General features: G+C 45.1%; 1 protein-coding gene across 1 annotated transcript in view; it reads right to left on the minus strand.

Annotated features, from left to right (window-relative positions):
• Nucleotides 1-26,988, minus strand: part of adamts17 (ADAM metallopeptidase with thrombospondin type 1 motif, 17) — a 207,133-nt gene that overhangs the window by 9,929 nt on the left and 170,216 nt on the right. The window contains exons 20-21 of the mRNA XM_028823153.2: nucleotides 18,413-18,617; nucleotides 13,959-14,111 (exon numbers count right to left, since the gene is read on the minus strand). Coding sequence (XP_028678986.1) covers nucleotides 13,959-14,111; nucleotides 18,413-18,617 — 358 coding nt within the window. The remainder of the gene's footprint in view (nucleotides 1-13,958; nucleotides 14,112-18,412; nucleotides 18,618-26,988) is intronic.

Consider the following 26,988-nt stretch of genomic DNA (forward strand, 5'->3'; position numbering starts at 1 on the left):
CATCCCAGGGGGATACCCGTTCAAAAATCGACAGGGACCTCCTCCCCGGCGCTCTTCAATCAAATTCAAGTATATCCCCATAAATGGGGTATCGCTCCACAATTTAAAATGAAATTAAACCCAATGTCAGAAAAATGGCCACATAAGCTACATAAAAGGTCCATAGTGCTAATTACACTTTATGGAGTTGTGTGAATGATAACGCCATTCATTTTTCATTGCAATGTCAATGTAAGAAATCCTTATGAAGCGAGTACCATGCAAGTCACTGTGGGGGTCCCCCCCAGTGCAACTGCTACCCCATAAAACACTGCCTCTAGTTACGCCACCAGACAAAAGTAATGCAAGATAAAAGGCCATTTAAGCCAATAGGAGTTGCCTGCATTATATTTTCTAAATAAGCTCCTGCCCGTCTGTCTTTCTTTTCTTCTGCTCTTTTCTTCACACGAGGGACAAGTCAAGCATCCTAATAATGGCGGAGACAATTGCAGCATTTAACAGTAGAAGAAAATAGCTTTCCGTTATCATAAAAGAACTTTTCCCAATGAGAATTGACAGCACGGATGGAGGATACACTTCGGCTGCGAAAAAAAAAATTAAGTGTTTAACGTCCCCTTTTCTCCCTTTTTTTGATTTTATAAAGTAAGCACTTCGAGTGATGACCCCCTGATGCTTTGACAATGTCTCAGCAACCCTGACAGATTTACAAGGAGAGCAGAGTCTTTAAAGAGACAAGAGTGGTGGAGGATAAAAAAAGAATAATAATTGATTCTTTTCAATTTCTCAGACATTCCCAAGGGATGAACTGAAAAAACTGTCATAATTGAACAAGAGCAAAAATATGTCTGGCAGGATTCAGTGTCTGCACTTTATTTTTGGCATTTATGATGACGACGAAGAAGAAAAGAATACATTTTTAAAGCCATGTTAGAGCCTTTCTGAATTTCGATAATGGCCATTCTCCCAAGAGATCCGCTCTCTTAACGATTTTTGAGTAAAATTGTCCTCTTAATTCGTGGCGTCTCAATCGCTGATCGCGTTTTAGCGCAGCGGCCATTGTATTGGGACCACCCGCCTCTCCTGTGTAACTAACTCAATATGTGGTCTCTTTAGCGTTACGTTTGCCCCCAGGTAAAAAAAAAAAAACGAGCCAGCGATTGTTGATTTTATTTCGTTATTACGTGTGTAAGCAGGAGTTCATGTCAGGAAGTTGTAATAAAGTTAATTGATGGATTATTTAAGGGAGGAGAAATTTGGCGGGTGGAGAAGAGAGAAATAAAAATGAGAAGTGTTCGTGGGTAGCTCAGTGCTGTATTTCCACCGTTGTATTATAAAAGAAATCAACTTTAATTGGCAAATAGTCCACAAACTGGGGTGGCCATCTCTGTGTGCCTTTCCACACATTGAAAGACTGCAAATCAGCCGAGAAGGACCGACGCTGAATTCTGGTAAGGAGAGTTAGCGGACTCTCGACACCCGCTCTAACACTGGTGGCAGCGGCAGTTGGTTAAGTTTGTGGACTATTTGCCAATTATATTTGATTTCTTTTATAATAAAACAGTGGAGATACAACACTGTGCTACCCAAGACATCCATCCATCCATCCATCCATTATCCAACCCGCTACTGTATATCCTAACTACAGGGTCACGAGGGTCTGCTGGAGCCAATCCCAGCCAACACAGGGCGCAAGTCAGGAAGTAACCCCCCGGGCAGGGCGCCAGCCCACCGCTGCACCCAAGAACGCTTCTCTTTTTTATTTCTCTGTACTTCCTGACATGAAGTCCTGCTTACACGTGTAACAGAGACATGCAAATACCAACACATTAACGTAAATACGGCAGGGAAGGTCCGTCGAGTGTCCGCTGTTGTGCTGATGCAGATTTACTACACGTCTTTCACGTGACATGTCGGGCTGTGTGTTGGTGGCGTCTCGATCGGGACAGCAGATGCCTATTTCTCGCGCACTTTTATTTTTTCTATTGCTTGCACGTGAGAGGGTTGGATGTCAGTGCCTGATCCACACAATCGTCCATCTCCATGTGTTGTTAAAAAAATGAAAAGCGCAAGGATTAGTGGCTCACGTTTCCCCTGATGTGAACACTGACACGTACTGCCTTTGGGCATTGCTGAGAGGTTACATCTTTCTTTTTTCTTCTACTTGATCGCAATCCTTTGCCACAGGTTCTGTACCCCACTGTAGTGTTGCATGACCCTACACATTGCGGCGGTTCGGTCTTGCACTGCCATAGGCATTCGTTTTGTAATCTGTGTCCTCGTCAGATGACCATGGTCATCACTGTCGCCCGATTGAACCGATGGTTTCAGTTTGTTTTTAAAATTGCCTTTACCGCTTCTCATTTACAGTACATTTCATTGTGCTTTGGTTATTCATGAATATTGATGAGCTACCTTAGAGTGGTTAAACGCATAGAAATATTCACGTTTAGCTGTGGAACCCATTTAAGGAGGGTTGAAATCTCAGTCATTAGGCACCATGTAATGCCTATGTCTCTGTTATTTGCCATTTGGTATGGGATTCATAAAGACAGTGTTAATGTTTGTGATGTGCCATCTGCTGGAATGACACAATCTGTCTCTGTTGTATGCCATTTGGTATAGGATTTGTAACAGCAGTGTTAATGTTTGATGTGCCATCTGTTGGAATGACAAATGCAATGCATATGTCACAGTTCTGTGCCAACTGGTATGGGATTCATAATGGCAGTGTCAATGTTTGATGCGCCATCTGTTGGAATGACAATTGTGATGAATTTTATTGCTTATAAAAGGTTTGTGACACCTGCGGAGATGACAAATACAATGCAAATGTCCCTGTTACATTCTATTCAGTATGGAATTTAGAAACGCTAGGTTAATATTTGTGATGCGCCGTCTTTTGGAATGAGAAAAGCAAAGACTCATTCCATTGTGGTCTGCTAAGAAGTGCCTCTTGGAGCTTTTTCTTGTCCACTGCTATCGGGCATTCAATGCTTCCACCCAATGCACTCATAAGTTTTTATATAAAAAAAAAAAAAATCGATCGATTTGATTGTCTGCACTTGTCCTGCGAGTCTGTATCCTGGGTTGTTCCTGCTGCTGTATGCATCTGGATACCCCCATAAGATTAATAATAGTTTATTTATTCTAATTTAATATGCCATTTGGGATGGGATTTGTAACAGAAGTAATGTTTGTGATGTGCCATTTGTTGGAATGACAAATGCAAAAGTCTCCATTTTTTTAAATGGCATTTGATACGGGATTTGTCAAAGCAGTGCTAATATTTGATGCACCATTTATCAGAATGACAACTGCAATGCATTTTATTGCTAAAAATGTTTGCGCCATCTGCTGGAAAGGCAAATACAATGCATTTGCCTTTGTTCCATGCCATTTGGTATGGGATTGGTAACAGCAGTGCCCACTGTAGGGCACACTCGCACAAACACCCTACTGACTCCCCCCACAGCCAATTGAGAGTCCTCTTTAATTATGGGAGGCGAGTATACAGTGCGGCACCCCATAATACAGTACATCTCGTGGGTTTTATTTTGTACATGAGGCGAATTCTCTGCAGACTAAAATGTACTGAATGTGTCTCCTGGGCCTTACTTAAGATGATGGCCAAAGCAGGCTTCCATATCCAGTACTTTGATCCAATGAGGAGATCCTGTGTGCGTCATACTTCCTCCCAGCTCGCTTCTGAAACGTTCTCAAGTAACGAAACGCAAAGCAGAGAGCGTCAAAGAGAGAGAGAGAGAGACAGGCCGGCATCTGAAGCCATTCATCTGTTCAGATTTCGGAGAGTCAAGATGGAAACATCTGGCTGGATCAAATGAGATTCACTCAGCTGTTGGCGTGGCCTCCCGTAACTTTGGGAGGAGAGTTCGTCAGATAAACTGCCGCGCCCCCCCCACCACTTGATGGGAGTCTCCCCCGCTGCCATGCGTGTCTGGCTCCATCTGCCGCTGTTGCGTCACTTTGGCAGATACCTTCAAAGCCGGGATGTCATTTCCCCAGGATGTTTTTGCATCTGCAGACATGGCTGGATATGCAGTACGACTCTGACCGGACAATCTGAATGAGCTGAGCCGTTAGACGTACGTGAGCCTGCGCGCTGCTCCTGGAAAATACCTGATGGCCGGTGCCGATGGAGCGCTTATTCATTTACCCGACCATTGATTTATCTTCATTCCCCATCCCCAGACTGTGAGGCAAGCGGGTATAAGAATTCTTACATGGCATCAGCAATGATGGCAACTCTACTGTCCTGTACTGGACCAAAGCAATTCCAGAAAGTAAAGTACTTCCATCCATCCATCCATTACTCAACCCGCTATATCCTAACTACAGGGTCACGGGGGTCTGCTGGAGCCAATCCCAGTCAACACAGGGTGCAAGGCAGGAAACAAACCCTGGGCAGGCCGCAAGCCCACCGCAGGGCACACACACACACACCGAGCACACACTAGGGACAATTTAGGATCGCCAATGCACCTAACCTGCATGTCTTTTTACGATGGGAGGAAACCGGAGCAGACACGGGGAGAACTCCACGCAGGGAGGACCCGGGTCTCCTAACTGCGAGGCAGCAGTGCTACCCATTGCGCCACCATGCCGCCACTAAAGTACTTACAGATTATAAATGTCCTTCACGTATTTCATTTTCAAACATTGGATATATGGCTATGGAGGCATAGAGCCCATCCCGATCCTGTCACTTGAAAGACATGGGCATCAGTCCAGTGCCAGGCATGCCAGTATATGCTACAGTGCCACTTACAGGCAATTGGAGTCATGACACTGGTAGATCATTTTGTTCTTTAGATAGATAGATAGATAGATAGATAGATAGATAGATAGATAGATAGATAGATAGATAGATAGATAGATAGATAGATAGATACTTTATTAATCCCTAAATCAGGGGTCCCCAACGCCGGTCCTGGAGGACCACCGTGGCTGCAGGATTTCATTCTAATGAGTGCCCTGTTTGTGCTGCTAATTAACTTCTTGTGAGTTCATTTTAATTGAATTACTTTTTCGAGATTTGTTCCCCTGAATTTCTTCATCGTTCCTCTGAATTGCTTCATTTCTTTCCTTAAATGGCACCCAAACAGAAATGAAATGTGAAGTGAGGGAGCCAACAGAAGACCAACTAAGTCAGGGCCTCAAACTCCAACCAGTTGCTTAATGAGGCGCCGAGTCTCGTCGTTAATTAAACCGGTTCTTTAATTCCGTGGCTTGTTGCTGCTCTCGTGGTGCATTAGCAGACATTTCTGAAATTCTTGATTTTTCTCTTGTTAAAATGTTTTGTGGACCTGAGCAGATTGACATTCCTGAGACCTTCACCTTTCTTTATTTTCAGATATTGTATGATGGACACCAGTTGTTTTGGCTCATTTGGTATCTCATTGTTGCTAATTAAGAAAAAAAAAAACAAGGGGTGAGAGTCTTCAAGAGCAAATCAATTAAAATTAATTCAAAAGAAGCTAATTAGCAGCAAAAAACAGAGCACTAATTAAGGAAAGGGTTAGAATGAAAATGTACTCCGGTCTCCTCCCACAGTCCAAAGACATGCAGGTTAGGTGCATTGGCAATCCTAAATTGACCCTAGTGTGTGCTTGGTGTGTGTGTGCCCTGCGGTGGGGTGGTACCCTGCCCGGGGTTTGTTTCCTGCCTTGCGCCCTGTGTTGGCTGGGATTGGCTCCAGCAGGCCCCTGTGACCCTGTAGTTAGGATATAGCGGGTTGGATAATGGACAGATGGATGGATGGATAGAATGAAAACCTGCAGGCACGGAGTTGGGGACCCCTGCTTTAAAACACATGTGGACCAACACGTCCAATTATTCATTCATTGTTTTCTAAAACTCAAAACACATATGGATCATGCTGGCATTAATGGATTCATTAAATAAATCCATTTATTCATTCTTTATTTTGTCAAATTATAAGGCCCACAGGCCACGCTGTCATTTGTTCAATATTTTTCAACTGTCGTACAGAGACTATGCTGTCATTAATGTCTTATTAAATGGGTTTAGTCATTTGTTCATTGTTTTCAGTTCTTTAATTCATTCAATATTTGTTTTTCAATTATTTCTTTGATTTCAAAAATGATAATACACTTAGATCATGCGGGCATTCATTCATTTGGTTGTTCTCTCATTCTACATTTTCAAAAATCATACCACACATACACCAAGCTGTGTCCATCATTCATTCTCCTACTCACTCACTCATTATTACGTCATAATAGACAGACTATGCTGTTATTACGGAAGCCGAGAGAGGACGTGCAATATCGTTATTTTTTTAAATTGTTTCCTCGAGATAACGGACACGAAAACAAAAGATCTTGTTTTCTCGAAATTATGAAATAATTGTATCTAACGTTTAATATTTAACTTATTGAAGCCACATCCTGCTTGAAATGGCAGAAGAGCAGAACTGTACTGATCAGCGCATCAAATATGGCTGCGCAGGCTGAAATATGTTTATGCCTTAGTTTAGAAAATAATAACGTTAGTGCCCATCGTTTAAAAAGACCATTAGCAAGACTTCAGATGTATAGACGTCGCAGTCTAAGCGAGCCTGATGCCAGGAGCAAAGGTTAAGTTTCGTTTTCTTGAGATTTCGATAAAATGATTCCGTTATCTCAAGAAAACAAATTTTCGTTTTCTCAAGATCTCGATAAAATGAGTCTGTTATCTCGAGGAGACCATTTAAAAAAAAATAACGATATTGCACGCCCTCTCTCGGCTTCCGTATGTTATTAATGTTTAAATTTAAGTCTTTTTTTTCCTTCAAAATTTTTAATACACCTAGACCATGCTGTCGTTCGTTCATTTGTTCATTCTCAAAAATCATACTACACATAGTAGTCATTAATTGTGGCTTTAATTCATTCTTTGGTCCGTGTATTATGATTGAAATCTATCCGTTCAGTGTTTTCCAAAAACTCATAATAAATATAGACTATGCTGTTAGTAATGTTTGAATTTATTAATTAAAATCACTTTGCGCTCTAAAAATTGTAATACACCTAAACCATGCTGTCAGTCATTCGCTTCTTCCTTCCATATTTCCTTTACTCCTAATCCACAGACCAAGCTGTGTCATTCGTTCATTTTTTTCTAATTTCATTCATTCATTCATTCATTCGTTTGGTTTTTAAAAATTCCCGGTACACGGATCATATTGTCGTTCATTTGTTCCCCACCTTCTGTCCTTTACAATGAAAAAAGTATAACATTGATGTTGTTCATTCAACGTAAATTTTCTCTTTCAAGCAACTTAAGATTAGTCATTTAGTGTTGTAGCTTGAAATATTCGGTTTCAGATCTCAATCAAAGTAAATAAATTTGTTTGTACCAAAGTAAGTTATGGTGGAGGGAATAAACGTAAAAATCCTACTTCAGTTAACCTAATATTTTGGGTTGTTCGCAGGGCCGGATTTATATGAAAAGATGCCCTAGGCTATTCCACTTATGAGGCCCTTTCACCTTCCATTTTTAAGTTTGTAAATTACATGAGAGATAATAAAATACTTCATTACTGTGATTAACCAATACATTTTTTTGTTTGTTTATTAGTCATATGTGTAGAATTTCTCCTTATTTTCGGTTCAGTGTTTTAGTGTTCACTGTTTTTAGAATAGTGTAATTTTAATTTTGCTAGCAATTTGAATGTAGGCCCCTCTTGATCTTGAGGCCCTAGGCTGAAGCCTAGTTAGCCTATAGGAAAATCCAGCCCTGGTTGTTCGTGTGCTGAGTGCGAGGGTCCTTTTGTATATTCTTCCTGTCGAACTTTCCAGCGTGTTGGCTTTCCGACTGCCAAAAAAGAAGAACACTTTTCCGAGTGGAGTGGACGTGGTGGCTCTACAGGTCTGGTCATTTACAGCAGCAGACTTTTATAACGGAGGATTTCTGGTAAGTAACCCTGTTTCTCAACTGTTAATTTTAAGTATAAGAACTCGTAATAAAACATACTTTCAAGAAAGCTGTAGAAATGTTTAATCATTTTTTGTTTTACAGTGCATCCTGAAAGTATTCACAGCGCATCACTTTTTCCACATTTTGTTATGTCACAGCCTTATTCCAAAATGGATTCAATTATTTTTTTTCCTCAGAATTCTACACACAACACCCCATAATGAGAACATGAAAAAAGTTTACTTGAGGTTTTTGCAAATTTATTAAAAATAAAAAAACTGAGAAAGCACATGTCCATAAGTATTCACAGCCTTTGTCGTGAAGCTCAGAATTGAGCTCAGGTGCCTCCTGTTTCCCCTGATCATCCTTGAGATGTTTCTGCAGCTTCATTGGAGTCCACCTGTGGTAAATTCAGTTGACTGGACATGATTTGGAAAGGCACACACCTGTCTATAGAAGGTCCCACAGTTGACAGTTCATGTCAGAGCACAAACCAAGCATGAAGTCAAAGGAATTGTCTGTAGACCTCCGAGCCAGGATTGTCTCGAGGCACAAATCTGGGGAAGGTTACAGAAAAATTTCTGCTGCTTTGAAGGTCCCAATGAGCACAGTGGTCTCCATCATCCGTAAGTAGAAGAAGTTCAAAACCACCAGGACTCTTCCTAGAGCTGGCCGGCCATCTAAACTGAGCGATCGGGGGAGAAGGGCCTTAGTCAGGGAGGTGACCAAGAACCCGATGGTCACTCTGTCAGAGGTCCTCTGTGGAGAGAGGAGAACCTTCCAGAAGGACAACCATCTCTGCAGCAATTCACCAATCAGGCCTGTATGGTAGAGTGGCCAGACGGAAGCCACTCCTTAGTAAAAGGCACATGGCAGCCCGCCTGGAGTTTGCCAAAAGGCACCTGAAGGACTCTCAGACCATGAGAAAGAAAATTCTCTGGTCTGATGAGACAAAGATTGAACTCTTTGGTGTGAATGCCAGGCGTCACGTTTGGAGGAAACCTGGCACCATCCCTACAGTGAAGCATGGTGGTGGCAACATCTTGCTGTGGGGATGTTTTTCAGCAGCAGGGACTGGGAGACTAGTCAGGATAAAGGGAAAGATGACTGCAGCAATGTACAGAGACATCCTGGATGAAAACCTGCTCCAGAGCGCTCTTGACCTCAGACTGGGGCAACGGTTCATCTTTCAGCAGGACAACGACCCTAAGCACACAGCCAAGATATCAAAGGAGTGGCTTCAGGACAACTCTGTGAATGTCCTTGAGTGGCCCAGCCAGAGCCCAGACTTGAATCCCATTGAACATCTCTGGAGAGATCTTAAAATGGCTGTGCACCGACGCTTCCCATCCAACCTGATGGAGCTTGAGAGGTGCTGCAAAGAGGAATGGGCGGAACTGGCCAAGGATAGGTGTGCCAAGCTTGTGGCATCATATTCAACAAGACTTGAGGCTGGAATTGCTGCCAAAGGGGCATCGACAAAGTATTGAGCAAAGGCTGTGAATACTTATGGACATGGGATTTCTCAGTTTTTTTATTTTTAATAAATTTGCAAAAACCTCAAGTGAACTTTTTTCACGTTGTCATTATGGGGTGTTGTGTGTAGAATTCTGAGGAAATAAATGAATTTAATCCATTTTGGAATAAGGCTGTAACATAACAAAATGTGGAAAAAGTGATGCGCTGTGAATACTTTCCGGGTGCACTGTATATTTAAGATTTGTACTGCAAAATGCTTGCGTATTTGCACTAGATTTTTAAATAAATGTAAAAAGTACAGCATTGGAATGTGTTATGTTCATAATATTTCTAATCGCATAAAAACAGGTTACGACCAATAAACCATTTTAAATTGTAACAACTTAAAAAATATTTACTTCAGTATGAAACAAGTGAATTGCACCCAATCACTCTAAATGATTTGCCTCAACTTAAAAATTGTGGGATCAATAAGCTAAAAAGAATTATTATGGTTCAGATTGAAATTATTAAGTGTGAATCATTACCTTCATTATTTGAAGTTGAATAGAGGTTATACTTTTTTTTCCAGTGTATATTTTGGAAATCATTCCTTTTTACTACATTCATCCTTTTATTCGCTCGGTCATGCGTTCATTTGTTCACAGACCGTTTGGAAGTCTGTGAGTGACAGGCACTTTTTAGCAGCTCTCTTGGGTGTCGTGTCCCCCCAATCCCCCCCCCTCGGTTCTGTGAGTCTGGGTGGTCTAGCACTTTGTGGCTGAGGTTTTGCCGCTCCTTGCACTTCACAATAGCAGCACTTTGAGTTGAGCGGGGCAGATCGTGACTTGTGGCCACGTTGACCTCCACCGAGCTCTTCAGTACGCGCCGTTGTGTTTGTCACTGCGAGTCTGAAACTTGTACCTGCTAACGGTGGAAATGCTCGTTTGCAGGGCTGTCCTCGTACTTTTGACCTTCTAGTGGAGTATTCCCTACCCTCAGCTCTGGAATATAATACTGGAATATAATACAAATACTAAAATACTTCCTATTTTTCTGGTTGATTCCAATTAACTTTTAGAGTTTACCACTTCATGGAGTTCATCTTGCGACTGTGCGCAGGGCTCCTGAAATCCTGGCAATGCTCACCCAGGGATCCCGCTGCAATGAGGTCTCTGCTGATTCTGTTTTTTGTCAAGCCGCAGTAATTGCATGTATTTCCCATCGGACCACTCGGAGGAAACTCATTAAAACTTCTGGGTATCCTCAGCGATATTTGCAAACAATGTGTTAACTGTGCATTTTTTATTAGCCGTCCAGATCCAGCGGCCGGCTTAGACGGAGTGTTCCGTTAATACGAAAGAACAAAATTGCCCCCATTTTTCTTCTTTGAGTGACTTTTTGGCAGTAGCCTAATCCAAACAGGCCCCACCTATGCTCAAGTTACTAAAATATTTATTTTCAGCCACATCCCTGCCCATCCACCCTCAGGCGATTGAAAAAAATATCCAGATTTTGTTCATTTAGCAAAGGAAAGTTGGCATTCGGGTTGATTAAATCTGCAACACTATTCCAGCTCACTGAAATAATTATAAATCATTTCAGTCTGGGAGCACACGGGGAAAGCAGGCTCAAATAAATCCAAACGTCTTCTGTATTCGTCAGCCATGTAGAGCTACGATTGTGATGGGTAATTGCTGTGCTAAATTGACGCAGAAATTAGACGCGTGTAACGTACTGTGGCACACCTGCGGTTTGGCACTGGGATCCCATTTGAATTTAGACTGCTGTGGTCTCCGTTAAAATCAAAATGACATCTGGTGACCACTTCCTTGGGACCGTCGGCCTGTCCATGCAAATGGCCGCTCATTCAGTGACAGCATTTCACGTGCAAATAGGTGGGTACAGACAAATCAAAATGGATTCCAAAAATATGCACACTTTATGGCGGCGTAGCTTTCAGTTTACAGAAATAAATTTGATAGTCGTGCCCACCGATCTCCACTAAGTAGCCTATAATGACAAAGAGAAAAACGTACTTTTAGAAAGGCATGAAAAAGAATTAAAAAGCAGCCACCCTGAAGGGTATTCTAAAAGAGACATTAAATGTTGGCACAGAGTCCGGCTGTAAGCAATGCAAGGCGGGGCACATTCTGATGACATCCGTTGATCTCTCTCTCTGTCTCTCAGCCCCCAGTGTAATGAGCAGCACCACCTCGATACTCCACCCGTTCAGAGTGCAAAATCCTGCCGACTATGCCAAGTGTTGTATTGTGGAATCACACCAGGGTCCATTCCAGGTCACACACTTTGCACTGTGGTAATTATGCAGTGATCAGCCACAAACCTGCAATGGCCAAATTTCAGTGCCAGCTCGCCTAAACCATATGCAGAGAAAGGATGTAAGCAATGCAAGGTGGGCAGTTTCTAAGCTCTCTCTTACTCTCGCTCAGCTCTCACTTGTACTGCCCCAACTGTGCTAAGCATTTTGTTGGGGAATCTCATCACAATCCATCCCATGTTGCACATTTTGCACTGTGGTAACTACTGGCTCCCACCTTATTGTGCAGTATCACCTCTACATTCTGCCCATCCACAATGCAAATCCTGCCGACTACGCCAAGTGTTTTTGTTGGGGAATCTCGTCACAATCCATCCCATGTTGCACATTTTGCACTGTGGTAACTACTGGCTCCCATCTTATTGCACAGTACCGCTTCTACACTTCCCCCATCCACAATGCAAATCCTGCCGACTACACCAAGTGTTTTTGTTGGGGAATCTCGTCACAATCCATCCCATGTTGCACATTTTGCACTGTGGTAACTACTGGCTCCCACCTTATTGCACAGTATCACCTCTACACTCCACCAATCCACAATGCAAATCCTGCCGACTACGCCAAGTGTTTTTCTTGAGGAATCTCGTCACAATCCATCCCATGTTGCACATTTTGCACTGTGGTAACTACTGGCTCCCACCTTATTGCACAGTATCACCTCTACACTCCACCAATCCACAATGCAAATCCTGCCGACTACGCCAAGTGTTTTTGTTGGGGAATCTCGTCACAATCCATTCCATGTTGCACATTTTGCACTGTGGTAACTACTGGCTCCCACCTTATTGCGCAGTATCACCTCTACACTCCACCCATCCGCATTGCAAATCCTGCCAACTACGCCAAGTTTTTTTGTTGGGGAATCTCGTCACAATCCATCCCATGTTGCACATTTTGCACTGTGGTAACTACTGGTGGTCAGCTGTGAACCCATAATGTCTGGATTCCCAGGGCACTCGGAAGCAGGTTGCCTAAGGCATGTGGCATGAAGAGAACTTCATTAGCTGCTTGCCCAAGGGTTGCTTTTAAGCAATACAAGGACAGAGCGCTTCCTGGTGACATCAGCTGAGCTCACTCTCTGTCTCTTGCTCGGCCCACAGTTCATGGCATAGTACCGCCTTTACATTTTATCCATTTACAGTGCAAATCCTGCTGACTACGCCAAGTGTTTTGCCATGGAATCTCATTACAATCTATCCCAGGTCACACAATTAGTACTGTGGTAACTGCCAGTGGTTAGTCATGAGTCTGCGATGTGTGGATTCCAATGGACCTCCAGTTTCCCTCAAGTGTGTACAGAGCTACGCAGTGTTTCCTGGTGATGTCTGATGAGCTCTCTCTTACTTTCTCAGCCCCCACCATGCTACACGGCATCACCTCCACTTTGGGCCTGGCATTTGGCAGGACAGCTACACTAGTGCTAAACTGCATGGGAACCGAGGATGTGCTTGATTTCCCATTCACGTGAAGTCAGGAGAAAGCTAAGTGCTCCTCTGGTAGGAGTGAGAGACCCCCATAGGTCTATAGAAAGAACAATGAGAAGTGGGAGGGCTTGGTCAGGGTATTTTAGGGTAGTCAAGTGGGTGAGATAGGGACTTGAACCAGTAAAGTAAGACCTGCAAGACTTGCTTTATTATTGTATACTTTGACCTCTTTGGTATCATTCAGGGTTCAGGGGCGTGGCAACGGTGTCCAGCTTGCCATCTGGATATGCAGCCACTACATAACATACAGTAAATGACACTCTTCAGATGATCAGTCTGCCTTTTAGACAAACCTGCTCCTGCCAAAAAGGACCGAGCAAATGGCTTTGTCACTCACTCTCAGCTAGAAGAAAGGATGGCCAGAGATTTGGCAGGTGGCTCTCCATATTCTGTTCCCAGAAGCACAGGTCTGTTTGCCTGTTGCGGTGCCAATATTTCGAATTCCCTTTACGCTGTTTGTCAATGCAGATGTTCTCGGGTGGGAGGCATACGAGTTTAATAATGTGGCATGCAGTTCACCTCCACGCTTCAGCTGTTCACTACATCCAATGAAGCTACTTAAATAATAACTTCAGAATGAGAAATCCATCTTGTGAAATAAAAGGCAAATGGTTGGCACACGGCTCACAGCTCCGGGTTTGCTCCCCGGCCTATGACAGATCATGGAGCGGGTTTCCTAAGATACAAATACATTTCTGTAATACCTAAATGGTTATGGAATTTGACACATTCCTTACCTTGAGCCATTCTCCTGTCTTCCATTCGTAGCAGCTGGAAAGTTCTTCGCACTCCTCTTCCTCTCTCGGTTTGCTCGCTGGGTCACAGTTGCCCTGAGAGTTACTGCAGGTCACCATCCGTCTGTGGGTACCCTTGCCACAGTCTGCCGAGCACTGCAATATGTAGGAAAACTGAGCTAAGACCTCGGTCTGATTTTTGTTTTGTATAAAAAAACTAGGGGGGCTTACTCTATCAACTCGGTACAATGTCACTCGGAGGACAGAATAACCGATCTGAAGGCATACGACCCCCCAGCAGTACATCCACTGACTACACCCCACTTCCGTAGTACTGACTGATTCCGTGAATTTGGGGTCTCCTAGTCTTTACGTATTATGTTTATGCATAAAATCAGGTTCTTTTATCTCCTTTTGTTTTTTGTAATTGGCACCCCAGGAGGCAGGGCCACCCTGACATCACCCCTCTTCTCTCTGCCTGTTTCAGGCTCAGGCTGAGAAGGCTCAGGAGTGGGACATCATTCGTTGTGGGGTATTTGAGTGTTGCTGTTTTTGTTAGATTTCCTGCTTTTTGCAGCCTTCTTGCTTCTGGTTATGGATTCTGGGCCGTGTGTTTGGATTTTTCTTTTAGGCAACTCTTTATCTTTTTGCTTTGTGGAGCAATTTCCTCTTTTTTTTCTAATTTTTTTTTTTTTTGATGAATAACACTTCAATTTACAAAGATTCCTTGTTGGCCTTTTTGTTTGTTTGTTTTGTTTTGTTGCCCTCCGCCTTGTGAGGTCTTTGTAATGCTTTGCCTGTTCCTCATTTTTTTGGGGGGGGGGAGGGGGGGGGGGTCCGCACTGGCTGAAGCCAGCAGAGAAGTCTTTGGGGCTGCCCGAGTTTAATTATAATAATAATAGTAATTTTTTGCATTTACATGTGCTGGTCATAAAATTAGAATATCATGACAGAGTTGATTTATTTCAGTAATTCCATTCAAAAAGTGAAACTTGTATATTAGATTCATTCATTACACACAGACTGATGTATTTCAAATGTTTATTTCTTTTAATGTTGATGATTATAACTGACAACTAATGAAAGTCCCCAATTCAGTATCTAGGAAAATTAGAATATCAATTAAGACCAATGCAAAAAAGGATTTTTAGAAATGTTGGCCAACCGAAAGGTATGAACATGAAAAGTATGAGCATGTACAGCACTCAATATTTAGTTGGGGCTCCTTTGGCCTGGATTACTGCAGCAATGCGGCGTGGCATGGAGTCGATCAGTCTGTGGCACTGCTCAGGTGTTATGAGAGCCCATGTTGCTCTGATAGTGGCCTTCAGCTCTTCTGAATTGTTGGGTCTGGCGTATTGCATCTTCCTCTTCACAATACCCCATAGATTTTCTATAGGGTTAAGGTCAGGCGAGTTTGCTGGCCAATCAAGGACAGGGATTCCATGGTCCTTAAACCAGGTACTGGTAGCTTTGGCACTGTGTGCAGGTGCCAGGTCCTGTTGGAAAATGAAATCTGCATCTCCATAAAGTTCGTCAGCAGCAGGAAGCATGAAGTGCTCTAAAACTTCCTGGTAGACGGCTGTGTTGACCTTGGACCTCAGAAAACACAATGGACCAACACCAGCAGATGACATGGCACCCCAAACCATCACTGAAACTTTACAGTGGACCTCACGCAACGTGGATTCTGTGCATCTCCTCTCATCCTCCAGACACTGGAGCCTTGATTTCCAAAGGAAATGCAAAATTTACTTTCATCAGAGAACATAACTTTGGACCACTCAGCAGCAGTCCAAAGGCGAGACGCTTCGGACGCTGTCTCTTGTTCAAGAGTGGCTTGGCACAAGGAATGCGACAGCTGAAACCCATGTCTTGCACATGTCTGTATGTGGTGGTTCTTGAAGCACTGACTCCAGCTGCAGTCCACTCTTTGTGAATCTCCCCCACATTTTTGTTTCCCAATCCTCTCTCCAGGGTGCGGTTATCCCTATTGCTTGTACACTTTTTTCTACCACATCTTGTCCTTCCCTTCGCCTCTCTATTAATGTGCTTGGACACAGAGCTCTGTGAACAGCCAGCCTCTTTAGCAATGACCTTTTGTGTCTTGTCCTCCTTGTGCAAGGTGTCAATGGTCGTCTTTTGGACAACTGTCAAGTCAGCAGTCTTCCCCATGATTGTGTAGCCTACAGAACTCGACTGAGAGACCATTTAAAGGCTTTTGAGTTAATTAGCTGATTAGAGTGTGGCACCAGGTGTCTTCAATGTTGAACCTTTTCACAATATTCGAATTTTCCGAGATACTGAATTTGGGACTTTCATTAGTTGTCAGTTATAATCATCAACATTAAAAGAAATAAACATTTGAAATACTTCAGTCTGTGTGTAATGAATGAATCTAATATACAAGTTTCACTTTTTGAATGGAATTACTGAAATAAATCAACTTTGTCATGATATTCTAATTTTATGACCAGCACCTGTATATAGCTCTTTTCTCACTACTCAAAGTGCTCAGCAATTGCAGGTTAAGGGCCTCGCTCAAGGGCCCAACAGAGCAGAGTCCCTATTGGCATCTACAGGATTCGAACCGGCAACCTTCTGATTGCCAGTGCAGATCCCTAGCCTCAGAGCCACCACTCCTATCTATCTATCTATCTATCTATCATATAGTGCCTTTCATATCCTATCTATCTATAATAATAATTCTTTGCATTTATATAGCGCTTTTCTCACTACTCAAAGCGCTCAGCAATTGCAGGTTAAGCACCTTGCTGAAGGGCCCAACAGAGCAGAGTCAATATTGGCATTTACGGGATTCAAACCGACAACTTTCCGATTACCAGTGCAGATCCCCAGCCTCAGAGCCACCACTCCGCCGAGTTTCAGACCGTCTGCTCCTCAGCTTATTTTTGAAGGCCTCTCATTCACTCCACCTATTGTGATGACTCCATGTCGGATCTCTCGTCGTTATTGGGGGGACTTTTCCGTGGATACTCTTGCCATCTCCTGAAGACATACAGGTGTCGTTCATTCAACTGACCCCCCAGGTGAGCAAGGGGTGTTTAGTGAAGCCTGATAGCCCCTCGTGACCCTGAACTTCATTAAGCATACTGTTGCTTTCACTGAAGGGTCATTTATTAAGCTTTTGTAATAATACGTACATGGCAGGTAACTGAAACGTTTGAGACCACCCATATAATTTATTGTCTGCTGGGAGGCTGATTGAGGGTACGGTTACCACCAGGGCGCTTATGTAACCTTCAGTTTCCAGGTTATTTATCAGCTTAAAATGCATACTGAATACCAGGTCTAAAACTAAACTGCCCATCAGAACGTTTGACTTTTTTATTATTATGTTTCGTTTAATATTTATGTAAGGTACAGCTGTGACCAAATCTGATTACGACTGATTTATTTTTTTTGTCTTGATTAAGTGGCAGTGCTGCAATCACTAAAGTACCGACCGCCGCTGTGTGAGCGTATTGTAAAAATATCAACTGGCAATAAGCGCGAAAACTCCCCCAGCGTGCGTGTCCTCACATCAAACCTGGGCAATCAAATAGGACGGCAGACTGCAAATGTCGCCACTTTCACTGGGGGTGGATCCTCCGCCATCCTTGTGGAGAAATGTGCAACTGAGTAGGGGGAAGCTGGTGACGCTCAACCGGGCATATTTGGATGAAAAAGGGTTGGGTGGCACGGCCTGGTGGTGCGCATGTGTTAACTCTGACAGCCCTAAAATACACTGCTCCAAAAAAATGAAAGGAATACTTTGAAAACCCATCAGATCTCAATGAGGAAAAAAAATCCTGCTGTCTGTCTCTACTGCTATGGACTGATATGGTGATGTGCGAGGGTTGTTTCCTGCCTTGTGCCCTGTGTTGGCTGGGATTGGTTCTGGCAGACCCCCTTGACCCTGTAGTTAGAATATAGCGGGTTGAATAATGTATGGATCAAATTTTTATTTGCACTTCATGTTGTGGGCGGCACGGTGGCGCAGTGGGTAGCACTGCTGCCTCGCAGTAAAGAGACCTGGGTTCGCTTCCCGGGTCCTCCACGCGTGGATTTTGCATGTTCTCCCCGTGTCTGCGTGGGTTTCCTCCCATAGTCCAAAGACATGCAGGTTAGGTGCATTGGCGATCCTAAATTGTGTGTGTGTGCACTGCAGTGGGCTGGTGCCCCGCCCAGGGATTTGTTCCTGCCTTGCGCCCTGTGCTGGCTGGGATTGGCTCCAGCAGACCCCCATGACCCTGTGTTAGGATATAGCGGATTGGAAAATGACTGACTGCCTGACTGACTGACTTCATGCTGTTACACTGTCGTCGTCTCTCTGTATACTTGTAAATGGTTGAGCTGACAATAAAGTTCGCATTGACTTTGAATGCCGTTTTTTTAAATCAGCGTCTGCCCGGAATTTGCTAGTCGCCCATGGGTATGAAATCGGAAGCCTGTACCTTTGACCACTCGGATGCTTTCCATACTGAAAGGCAGTCCTGACCTTCACAGCTTTGCATCATAGCGGGTCTGGGCTCCACGCAGTAAGCGTCCCGAGCGGCGATGTAGGTACCGTTCTGTAGCTGATACGTGCAGGACGTTTCCCGATACTGGATGCCTTTTCCACAAGTGATGGAACAAGGACCCCATTCAGCAGTCAGCCACCTGTCGGAGAGAAGAAAAAATAAAAAAACAAATCTGATGAAGAGGGCGGCATGGTGGCGCAGTGGGTAGCGTTGCTGCCTCTCAGTTAGGAGAGCTGGGTTCGCTTCCCGGGTCCTCCCTGCGTGGAGTTTGCATGTTCTCCCTGTGTCTGTGTGGGTTTCCTCCCACAGTCCAAAGACATGCAGGTTAGGTGCACTGGCGATCCTAAATTGTCCCTAGTGTGTGTGCCCAGCGGTGGGCTGGTGCCCTACCCAGGATTTGTTGCTGCCTTGCGCCCTGTGCTGGCTGGGATTGGCTCCGGCAGACCCCCGTGACCCTGTGTTCAGATTCAGCGGGTTGGAAAATGGATGGAATCTGATGAAGAGTCCATTTGAAAGTTGGGGCCACCGTAACAAGCTTTTTAAAAATTCTAGTGTGAAAATGGCCTGCATTTTCTGAACAAAAATATTGGAAGCAATTTAAGCAGTCATTTCACTCCAAAAGGGGGGCAGTGATGCCACCTTTATGTCCTTGTAATGTAGAGATGCACTGTGACCATGCGGGTTCGCTCCATGCTCTCATGCAGCTCTTGAACCCTGGACCGTCGGTAATGTCACCGATGAGTGAGGCATAACAAACGGAGCGAAATCAAATCAAAACAACAGTGCCCAAATAAATAAAGTGCAGTGCCTCAAAAAGTCATTAAATAAATAATCCATAAAACAGTTAAAACAATTCAATAAATAGAAAAATCAACAATCCTTTAAAATGAGGTTAAAACAATGCTGGAAGCAGACCCTTTAAAATCCGAAGCCCGGTGTCTTCCTTCGTCTGGCGGCTCCCCTGCTTCTCCCATACGGGCTTCTCAACAGGGGAGTCGCCCTTCCTGCAGCTGACCTCACTACTTCCGCTCCCTTACCAGGCCGAGACTTGGGTTCCTCAACGGCCAGGTCGCTCACGCTGAGGCGCGCCTTCCCAAGACTCTCATGCCTCCCGCTGCCATCTCGGCCTTACGCGGCCAGCCGTCCTTCATCCCCGGTCACTCCAGCTCCTTGTTCGCTCAGCTGGAGCGACCGCTTCCTTCTGCCCCACCGAGTGTCGGGCAAACACCACTGCTAGGGCTCACTGTCCAGCTGCCTCGCTCTCGCTCACTCACTCACACCGGTTCTCTGTCCATACTGCTCTCCTGCAACCTCCGGCTCTTTTTCTTTTACGTCTCCCTAGCCGCCTCGCGTTACTCTTTATAACGGGGACGTGATTCACCTGTGGCAATCGGCGGCTCCCGGGAACAATTATGGATACGGACTGTTGCTCACCTGTGCATCACAACGCCCACATCACAAATTACCCAGGACCCGCTTCAGCCACACAACCACGTCCTCTCGCTAAGCCGCGAGTGCGCCGTTTATTTAAAACTGGCCCTCATGATTGGAGCTGTGGACCCGCAACCCCACATGCACACACAACTCTTATGTGCCTGTAGGGCACGGGTGTCGAAATCCGGTCCTCGAGGGCCGCAGTGGCTGCAGGTTTTCATTCTAACCATTGTAGAAAAGGCGCTATATAGGCGCCTGACCCGGCACAGAATGACACAGAGGCATGTATAAAACACGGACTTTTATTTTCTTCTTCACCTGTGGGCGCACGTCTTCCCCGTGTCCCACCGGCAATACACAGTCCCAAAAGCACTCTACTCCACACCACAACAATACCAGCACTCTTATCTTCTCTCCCACCACTCCTCCGCAAGCGTAGTCCTCCTCCTCCCGACCCTGGCTCCTCAAGTGGTGGCGGCTGGCCCCTTTTTATACCCCACCCGGAAGCGTTCCAGGTGTTTGACCACCTGGTCCTAATTGCATTTCCAGGTGGGGCTGAAGATTCGACCAGCTGGGCTGCAGACTCCATGCAGCTCCCCCTAGCGGCCATCCGAGCCCCCAACCAGGCTGTGGAGGACTCCATCTCCCATGGAGCCATGCGCCACATTGGGGAATCATCGTCCACCAGGGAGGCTTCCACCAAGCGTCCCGGGGGAGGTATTGAAGTGTCCATGGCTGCTCCCCCGGAACAGATGCAGCAGGGGCATCCCTGCCGGGCATGGGACCAATGTTCCCTCTAAGGAGTAGCATATAGTGAGCAAAAAACACTGTTTATGAGCGACATTTTGTTTCAGCCAAAAATTTATGAGCACCAACTCTGACGGTCGGAGTGAGCGATCGTGCGATAAGTACAAGCGACGCCGTCGGAATAAGCGATCGTGTGGGAAGTATGAGCGACGCTCTGAATTCGTGTGAGCGATCGCTCACGCGCTCAGCTTAGAGGGAACATTGCATGGGACCCGGCTGTCCTTTACACCATCTTCTTCATTAGTGGGCCGTTTTTACTGCTAATTAACTTCTTTTGCTTTCGTTTTAATTAACTTGACTCGGGCCCCTTAATTGTCTCTTTTTCCTTAACTCTTTCAGGGCTGATGTCGACTTTTCTCAAAAGGAGGAGTTGATGATAGTAATCAACTGTAAACTGTGACAAAACCAACTGTTATGTTTTAGTTGGACTTCTCATTGTCTGAAGGAACATTAGATTCATTGGTCTGACCGAGATTTCTTGCACTCGCATGAGTAGCAAGCGCAAACAACGGCAAAAATGGGACTGACATTTGGTGAGAGATCAAAGCGAATGTGTAAAGCAAAATACTCCGCAGACGACATTCTGCCTATTATTTCTGAACTGGACTATGATAATCATAAGATATCATAATTTCTTACTCAGGCACCGCCAAGAGTGGCAGCCTTTTCAGCAGCTCCGTGTACGACTTTATTTTTCTACTTATTTATTTTTTTCTACTTTTATTTTTCTCTTTTTTTATTGATCGCTCCTATCACCTTATTTTATGAGGATTCGTTCCCTGGACACACTTACTTTTACAACGTGGGCATGGATTTTTACACACCGATAAATTGTGAATTTCCCCTTGGGATTAATAAAGTATCTATCTATCTATGACTTGTCGGACTCCGATTTTTATACAAGTGATTGAAAACGAATGTGAGCTTCCAGCTTCAGCTGATTGGTCCCCAGCTAATCGTGGTACTGACAATGTTCACCAGATAGAACTGCCACTTAATAATGATAAGAGGTAGAAACCACATTACAATGCACTGCGACTGTGATCATTGCTGCTGCTGCTGCCCCAGCCACACAAAGACAGCCTGGCAGTAAACCTGCTTCACACTCTTGGCATACTGGCAGCCACAGCATGCAGCAACAGATGTTTTATGTTGATTTCTGTGTGAAACCATTGCTTTTCACAAACTGTTTTTTTGGAAAAAATATTCAGCCCTCAAAGAGTTAATTAGTAGCCAAACAATAATGAGACATCAAACAAGCCACCATATGACAGAAAAAACAGAAAAATCAACAGATTTGGAAATGTCTGCTGTGGCTGAATGAGAGCAGCAACAAGCCATTGAATTAAATAACGGGTTTAATTAACAGCAAGAATCGGCTTCTCATTAACAGACTGGTTGGAGTTTGAAATCCCAGTTTAGCTGGTCATCTGTTGGCTCGTTTCACGTCTCATTTCTGTTTGGCTGCCATTTAATGAAGAAATGAATCAAGTCAGAGCACTGAATCCTTAAAAACGGGGCTACTGAAATGAAGGGAAAAGGAGTTAACTAGCAGTGAAAACTGGGCACTGATTAGGAAAAGGATTAGAATGAAAACCTGCAGCCACTGCGGCCCTCCAGGCCCGGAGTTCGACACCCCTGCTAGTGGGGGGACAGCTTAAGGGCTCAGATTGTAATTCCCCACTGCTCCAGGGGATGGCGCCCTGTCCTAATGCCTTTCTCTCTGTCTCTCTCCCTTACTCCGCAAAGCTGAAGATTGACAGCTATAACAGCAGATGTCACAATCGGCAGATACGGGACGCGATTACTGCACTTCACCATCCTAGAGGTGGTATATTTGAAGAATAAAGCAGCATTAAAATCTTCGGTCCTTGGCCCCTCTTCTCCCCTATACGCGATAATACTTGGCAAAAATCAGAAGGAAGTTGGACTGATACATCCAACTGATACATTTACATGACTGGTCACTGAGTGCTTATTTGTGATCCCGTTTTCCCCAAAAGGCTCGAGATTGGGTGAGCAAACTTTGTATATATCTCTTGTGGTGGACAGCCGGGTCCCATGCCCGGCAGGGGGGCCCCTTCTGCATCTGTTCCGGGGGAGAAACCATGGGCAGCTCAATACCTCCCCCAGGACGCTTGGTGGCAGCCTCCCTGGCGGACAGTGATCCCCCAACCTCTCGCATGGCTCCATGGGAGATGGAGTCTTTCACAGCCTGGTTGGGGGCTCGGATGGCAGCTAGGGGGAGCTGCCCAGCTGGACGTATCTTCAGCCCCACCCAGAAGGGCAATTAGGACCAGGTGGTCAAGCACCTGGAACGCTTTCGGGTGGGCTATAAAAAGGGCCAGCCACCACCACTCGAGGAGCCAGAGTTGGGAGGAAGGAGACAAAGCTTGAGGAGGAGTGGTGGTCAAGGAAGAGAAGAGAAGAGAAGTGCTTTATGGACTGTGTATTGCCTGTGGGTCACGTGGAAGACGTGCGCCCACGGGTGAAGAAAATAAAAGCCTTTATTAGTTTTATACGTGCCTCTGTGTCAGGTCGGGCACCTATATAGCGCCGTTGTTACACTCTCTATTATAAAAAGAAATCCTGTCCTGGAAAGACGATACGTGATCTTCTCGGAAGACATTTAAAAGACCCGCGAGACCAAAGAGACTTGCCACGGTGCATCTCGCGGGGACCGTAAAACATGAGACTTGGTGCCAAGAGATTGTCCCAGGGCCGTAGCAAAAAAAAAAGGACAGCGGCTGTACAGGCTTTAAAAAGATGGAAGGGCAGTGCGACAGCAGCTACCCCAACCGAACGCGAGCAGCGTTATACATCCTGCAAGAAAGAATTCAACCACGCCCGGGGCCTGAAATAAAGAACAAGGATTGTTTTTACAACGTCACGCGAGACCAGGCAGTGAGCCATCATTTAAAACGAGTCCACAGACCTCTAAGGTAGCAGTTGTTGGATTGCTTTTGGCAGGCAAGCATCATGTGCTCCGAGCTCTTAAAGCAACGACAAGCGACAGGCAGAAGAGGCAGCTGGCAAGCAGCAGAAAGACAGCAGATGATCCGACGGCATATCCTTAGCGTACGTTCAGCCGCAACGCCCTTCACAACACGAGCAGTATTATACATCCGAGAAGAAAGAGATGTAACCACGCGTGGGGACGGAAATAAAGAAACAAGTATTGTTTTTACAAAAGTTTTTAAAGTAAAAGTGAAAATAATGCATATGTAACAATTCACAAGAAAATAACAATCTCTTTAAATTGTAGGTTGCCTGCCTAAGGTAAAGTCATCCCTGATGAATGGGGACATGGGAATGAGGGGTCCTTTCATCGGATTAGCGCTATTTCAGATGTGGAATGGCAAAATGGGGGAGGCAGCTTGATGAATGAGGTCTCCAGGACTTAAAACAAATCAAAATCATATTATGTGATATCATCTAATGTGAAATTCTACTCCGTACTTCTAGAATTTTTATTTTTATATTGCATTGAGGATTTATTCTGTTCTATGTATTGTACTGTATTGTATTGACCCCCCTTCTTTTTGACACCCACTGCACGCCCAACCTACCTGGAAAGGGGTCTCTCTTTGAACGGCCTTGCCCAAGGTTTCTTCCATTTTTTTTTTTTTTTGGGAGTTTTCCTCGTCTTCTTAGAGGGTCAAGGCTGGGGGGCTGTCAAGAGGCAGGGCCTGTTAAAGCCCATTGCGGCACTTCTTGTGTGATTTTGGGATATGCAAAAAATAAATTGTATTGTATATCCGGTAAACCGAACACGGAGGTTGGCAAGCAAAGCGAGCAGGGGGCAGAGCCTCCTAGTATATATATATTGTGATGGATGGCCGGCTAAATATTCCGGCCCACACTTCCAGGCCACCAGGTGGAGCCTTCCCAACAACATGGAGGTTCCCCGAATTCCAGCAGGGCCTTATGGACCTTGTAGTTTGTATACACAGCCCTGCTGGATACCATGGGGACCACTGGGAGCCGCTGTAGGGAGGCTTTCAAACTGCCAATCCAAGCCAACACAGGGTGCAAGGCAGGAACCAATCCCGGGAAGGGCGCCAACCCATCGCAGGACACATACACACCCACCAGGGCCAATTTAGAATCGCCAATCCACCTAACCTGCATGTCTTTGGACTGTGGGGGGAAACAGGAGCACCCGGAGGAAACCCACGCAGACACGGGGAGAACATGCAAACTCCACGCAGGGAGGACCCGGGAAGCAAACCTGGGTCTCCTTAATGCGAGGCAGCAGCGCTACCCACTGTGCCACCGTGCCGCCCTGGCTTTTCTTGCGATTTCCTATTGTTTAAGATTCTGTTTGATTTTTTTGGATTTGACTTTGCCCACCCTCTTGATTGTCCCATCCACGTCATTCTGTAGCATGTCGGCTGATAAAGTCTTCGAGGTGGTCACCTCCAAACTGGAAGGGGCTTCGTCCTTGGTGTTCAGTGTCATCATTTCTTTCTTTTCGCGCTCCTTTGGAACTGTACATTAGCCTCTGTTGCCAATGCAACGGGCCGCACTTCACCAACTCATCCTGAGAGACGTTTTTTTTTTCCTTCCATTTTCCATATAGGTGCTTGGGCAGAATTGGGGTTTACTTTGAGGATGAGGCAGAGAGACAAGACAGAGCTATGTTATGCCATTGAATGCCTTTGGTGCTCTTCAGTGGATTTTCTGTGTTACTGAGCATTTCTCTTGTAAAGAATAGTCAGCCAGTCAGTCAGTCATTATCCAACCCGCTATATCCTATCTACAGGGTCACGGGGGTCCGCTGGAGTCAATCCCAGCCAGCACAGGGCGCAAGGCAGCAACAAATCCTGGGTAGGGCACCAGCCCACCGCTGGGCACACACACTAGGGACAATTTAGGATCGCCAGTGCACCTAACCTGCATGTCTTTGGACTGTGGGAGGAAACCCACACAGACACAGGGAGAACATGCAAACTCCACGCAGGGAGGACCCCGGGAAGTGAACCCAGGTCTCCTTTGTAAAGAATATTTGTTTTTTAATATAAAGATTCCTGTTTGCTCTTCTTACTAGCCGGGGTTTGACTGTATTTCCCCCTCTAGTGGACATTTATTGGAAGTGTTTGGGACTCTGTGCTTCTGTTAAGACCAACGACACCCTCCTGTTCTGTTCATCTGATTATCTCCTGTAGCTGTCGTGGATGGGTGGTCTTACGCTTAAGGCTTTATATTTTTTTTTCTATTATAATTTTAGGCTGCTGTTTGCGGAGGATCCCAACTGAAGTACAGAGCGGTGTAGTGCCATGTGGGGCCTTACGCAACATTAAGAGCCTTAAATGGTCTGTTGAGACTGGCAGCAGAGGCGTGAACGTGGGACGCGCTTTGATGAAAGGGGTCCCCCGCTGGGCTCTTCTCATGTCGTCAGCCTCCGCACAGCTGTGTGGAGGACGTCACTCCGTTCCCAGGTCTCGGTTGTACTCCACACCAGAGGACGCTGCACTCGACTGAGATGGCTTTGCTAAGCATTTCTGTCTTTTAATGACTCGATATTTACAAGCCACTGATTGAACTTCGATTGGCGTCCAACAATACGAGGCCGTAAGGAGCACTAAAGGGGCACCAAGAAATGCAACGTTACGACTGACTAGTTGGGCTTTGGAGAGTCGTTAAAATTCCTTGCACTTTACAGAAACATTCTGCCGAGCTAAGCATGAAGGATTTTTCTCCACTATGGACACCGACTCCACTTCCCGTTCTACGGGTCAGCGTTTTTACTGGAGCTGCCTGCTTCACGGCATGAAAATGGGGGACCCAGTGTGGCGGTGGGCTCACATCTGCCAGGCTCCTGCCCTCGATTTCTCTTCCATTTGAGTATCCTTCACCTCCGCCTTCATGCATTGGCATGCCAAGTGGTGTTGTGGAGAACTTTACTCTGTGCCATATCATCCTGGTGGTGCCCTCACCCATGGCAATCTCTTGCCAACTAGAAAATATAAAAATACTAATAATGTATACTGTATATTATATATAAATATATCATATGTATAAGATATGGATGGTGGCAAAGTTCATCGTGATAACCGCACCTGGCAACATTTGGAGCCTTGGAGGGAGTAATCACTTGTTTAGGATCATTGAGTGATGGAGCAACTACTGTGGTACTGGGCATTGTGTTAGCCACCAGCAGGGAGCTACTTGGCCTGTAGAGACGGACAGACGAACAATAGGAGTGAGATAGGTGGGTGTGCGGACAACAATGAGCAAGATAGGCAGCTGGACAGACAGATAGACAA

Source organism: Erpetoichthys calabaricus, chromosome 17, assembly GCF_900747795.2.
Source record: "Erpetoichthys calabaricus chromosome 17, fErpCal1.3, whole genome shotgun sequence".
In the NCBI taxonomy this organism is placed as follows: Eukaryota; Metazoa; Chordata; class Cladistia; order Polypteriformes; family Polypteridae; genus Erpetoichthys; species Erpetoichthys calabaricus.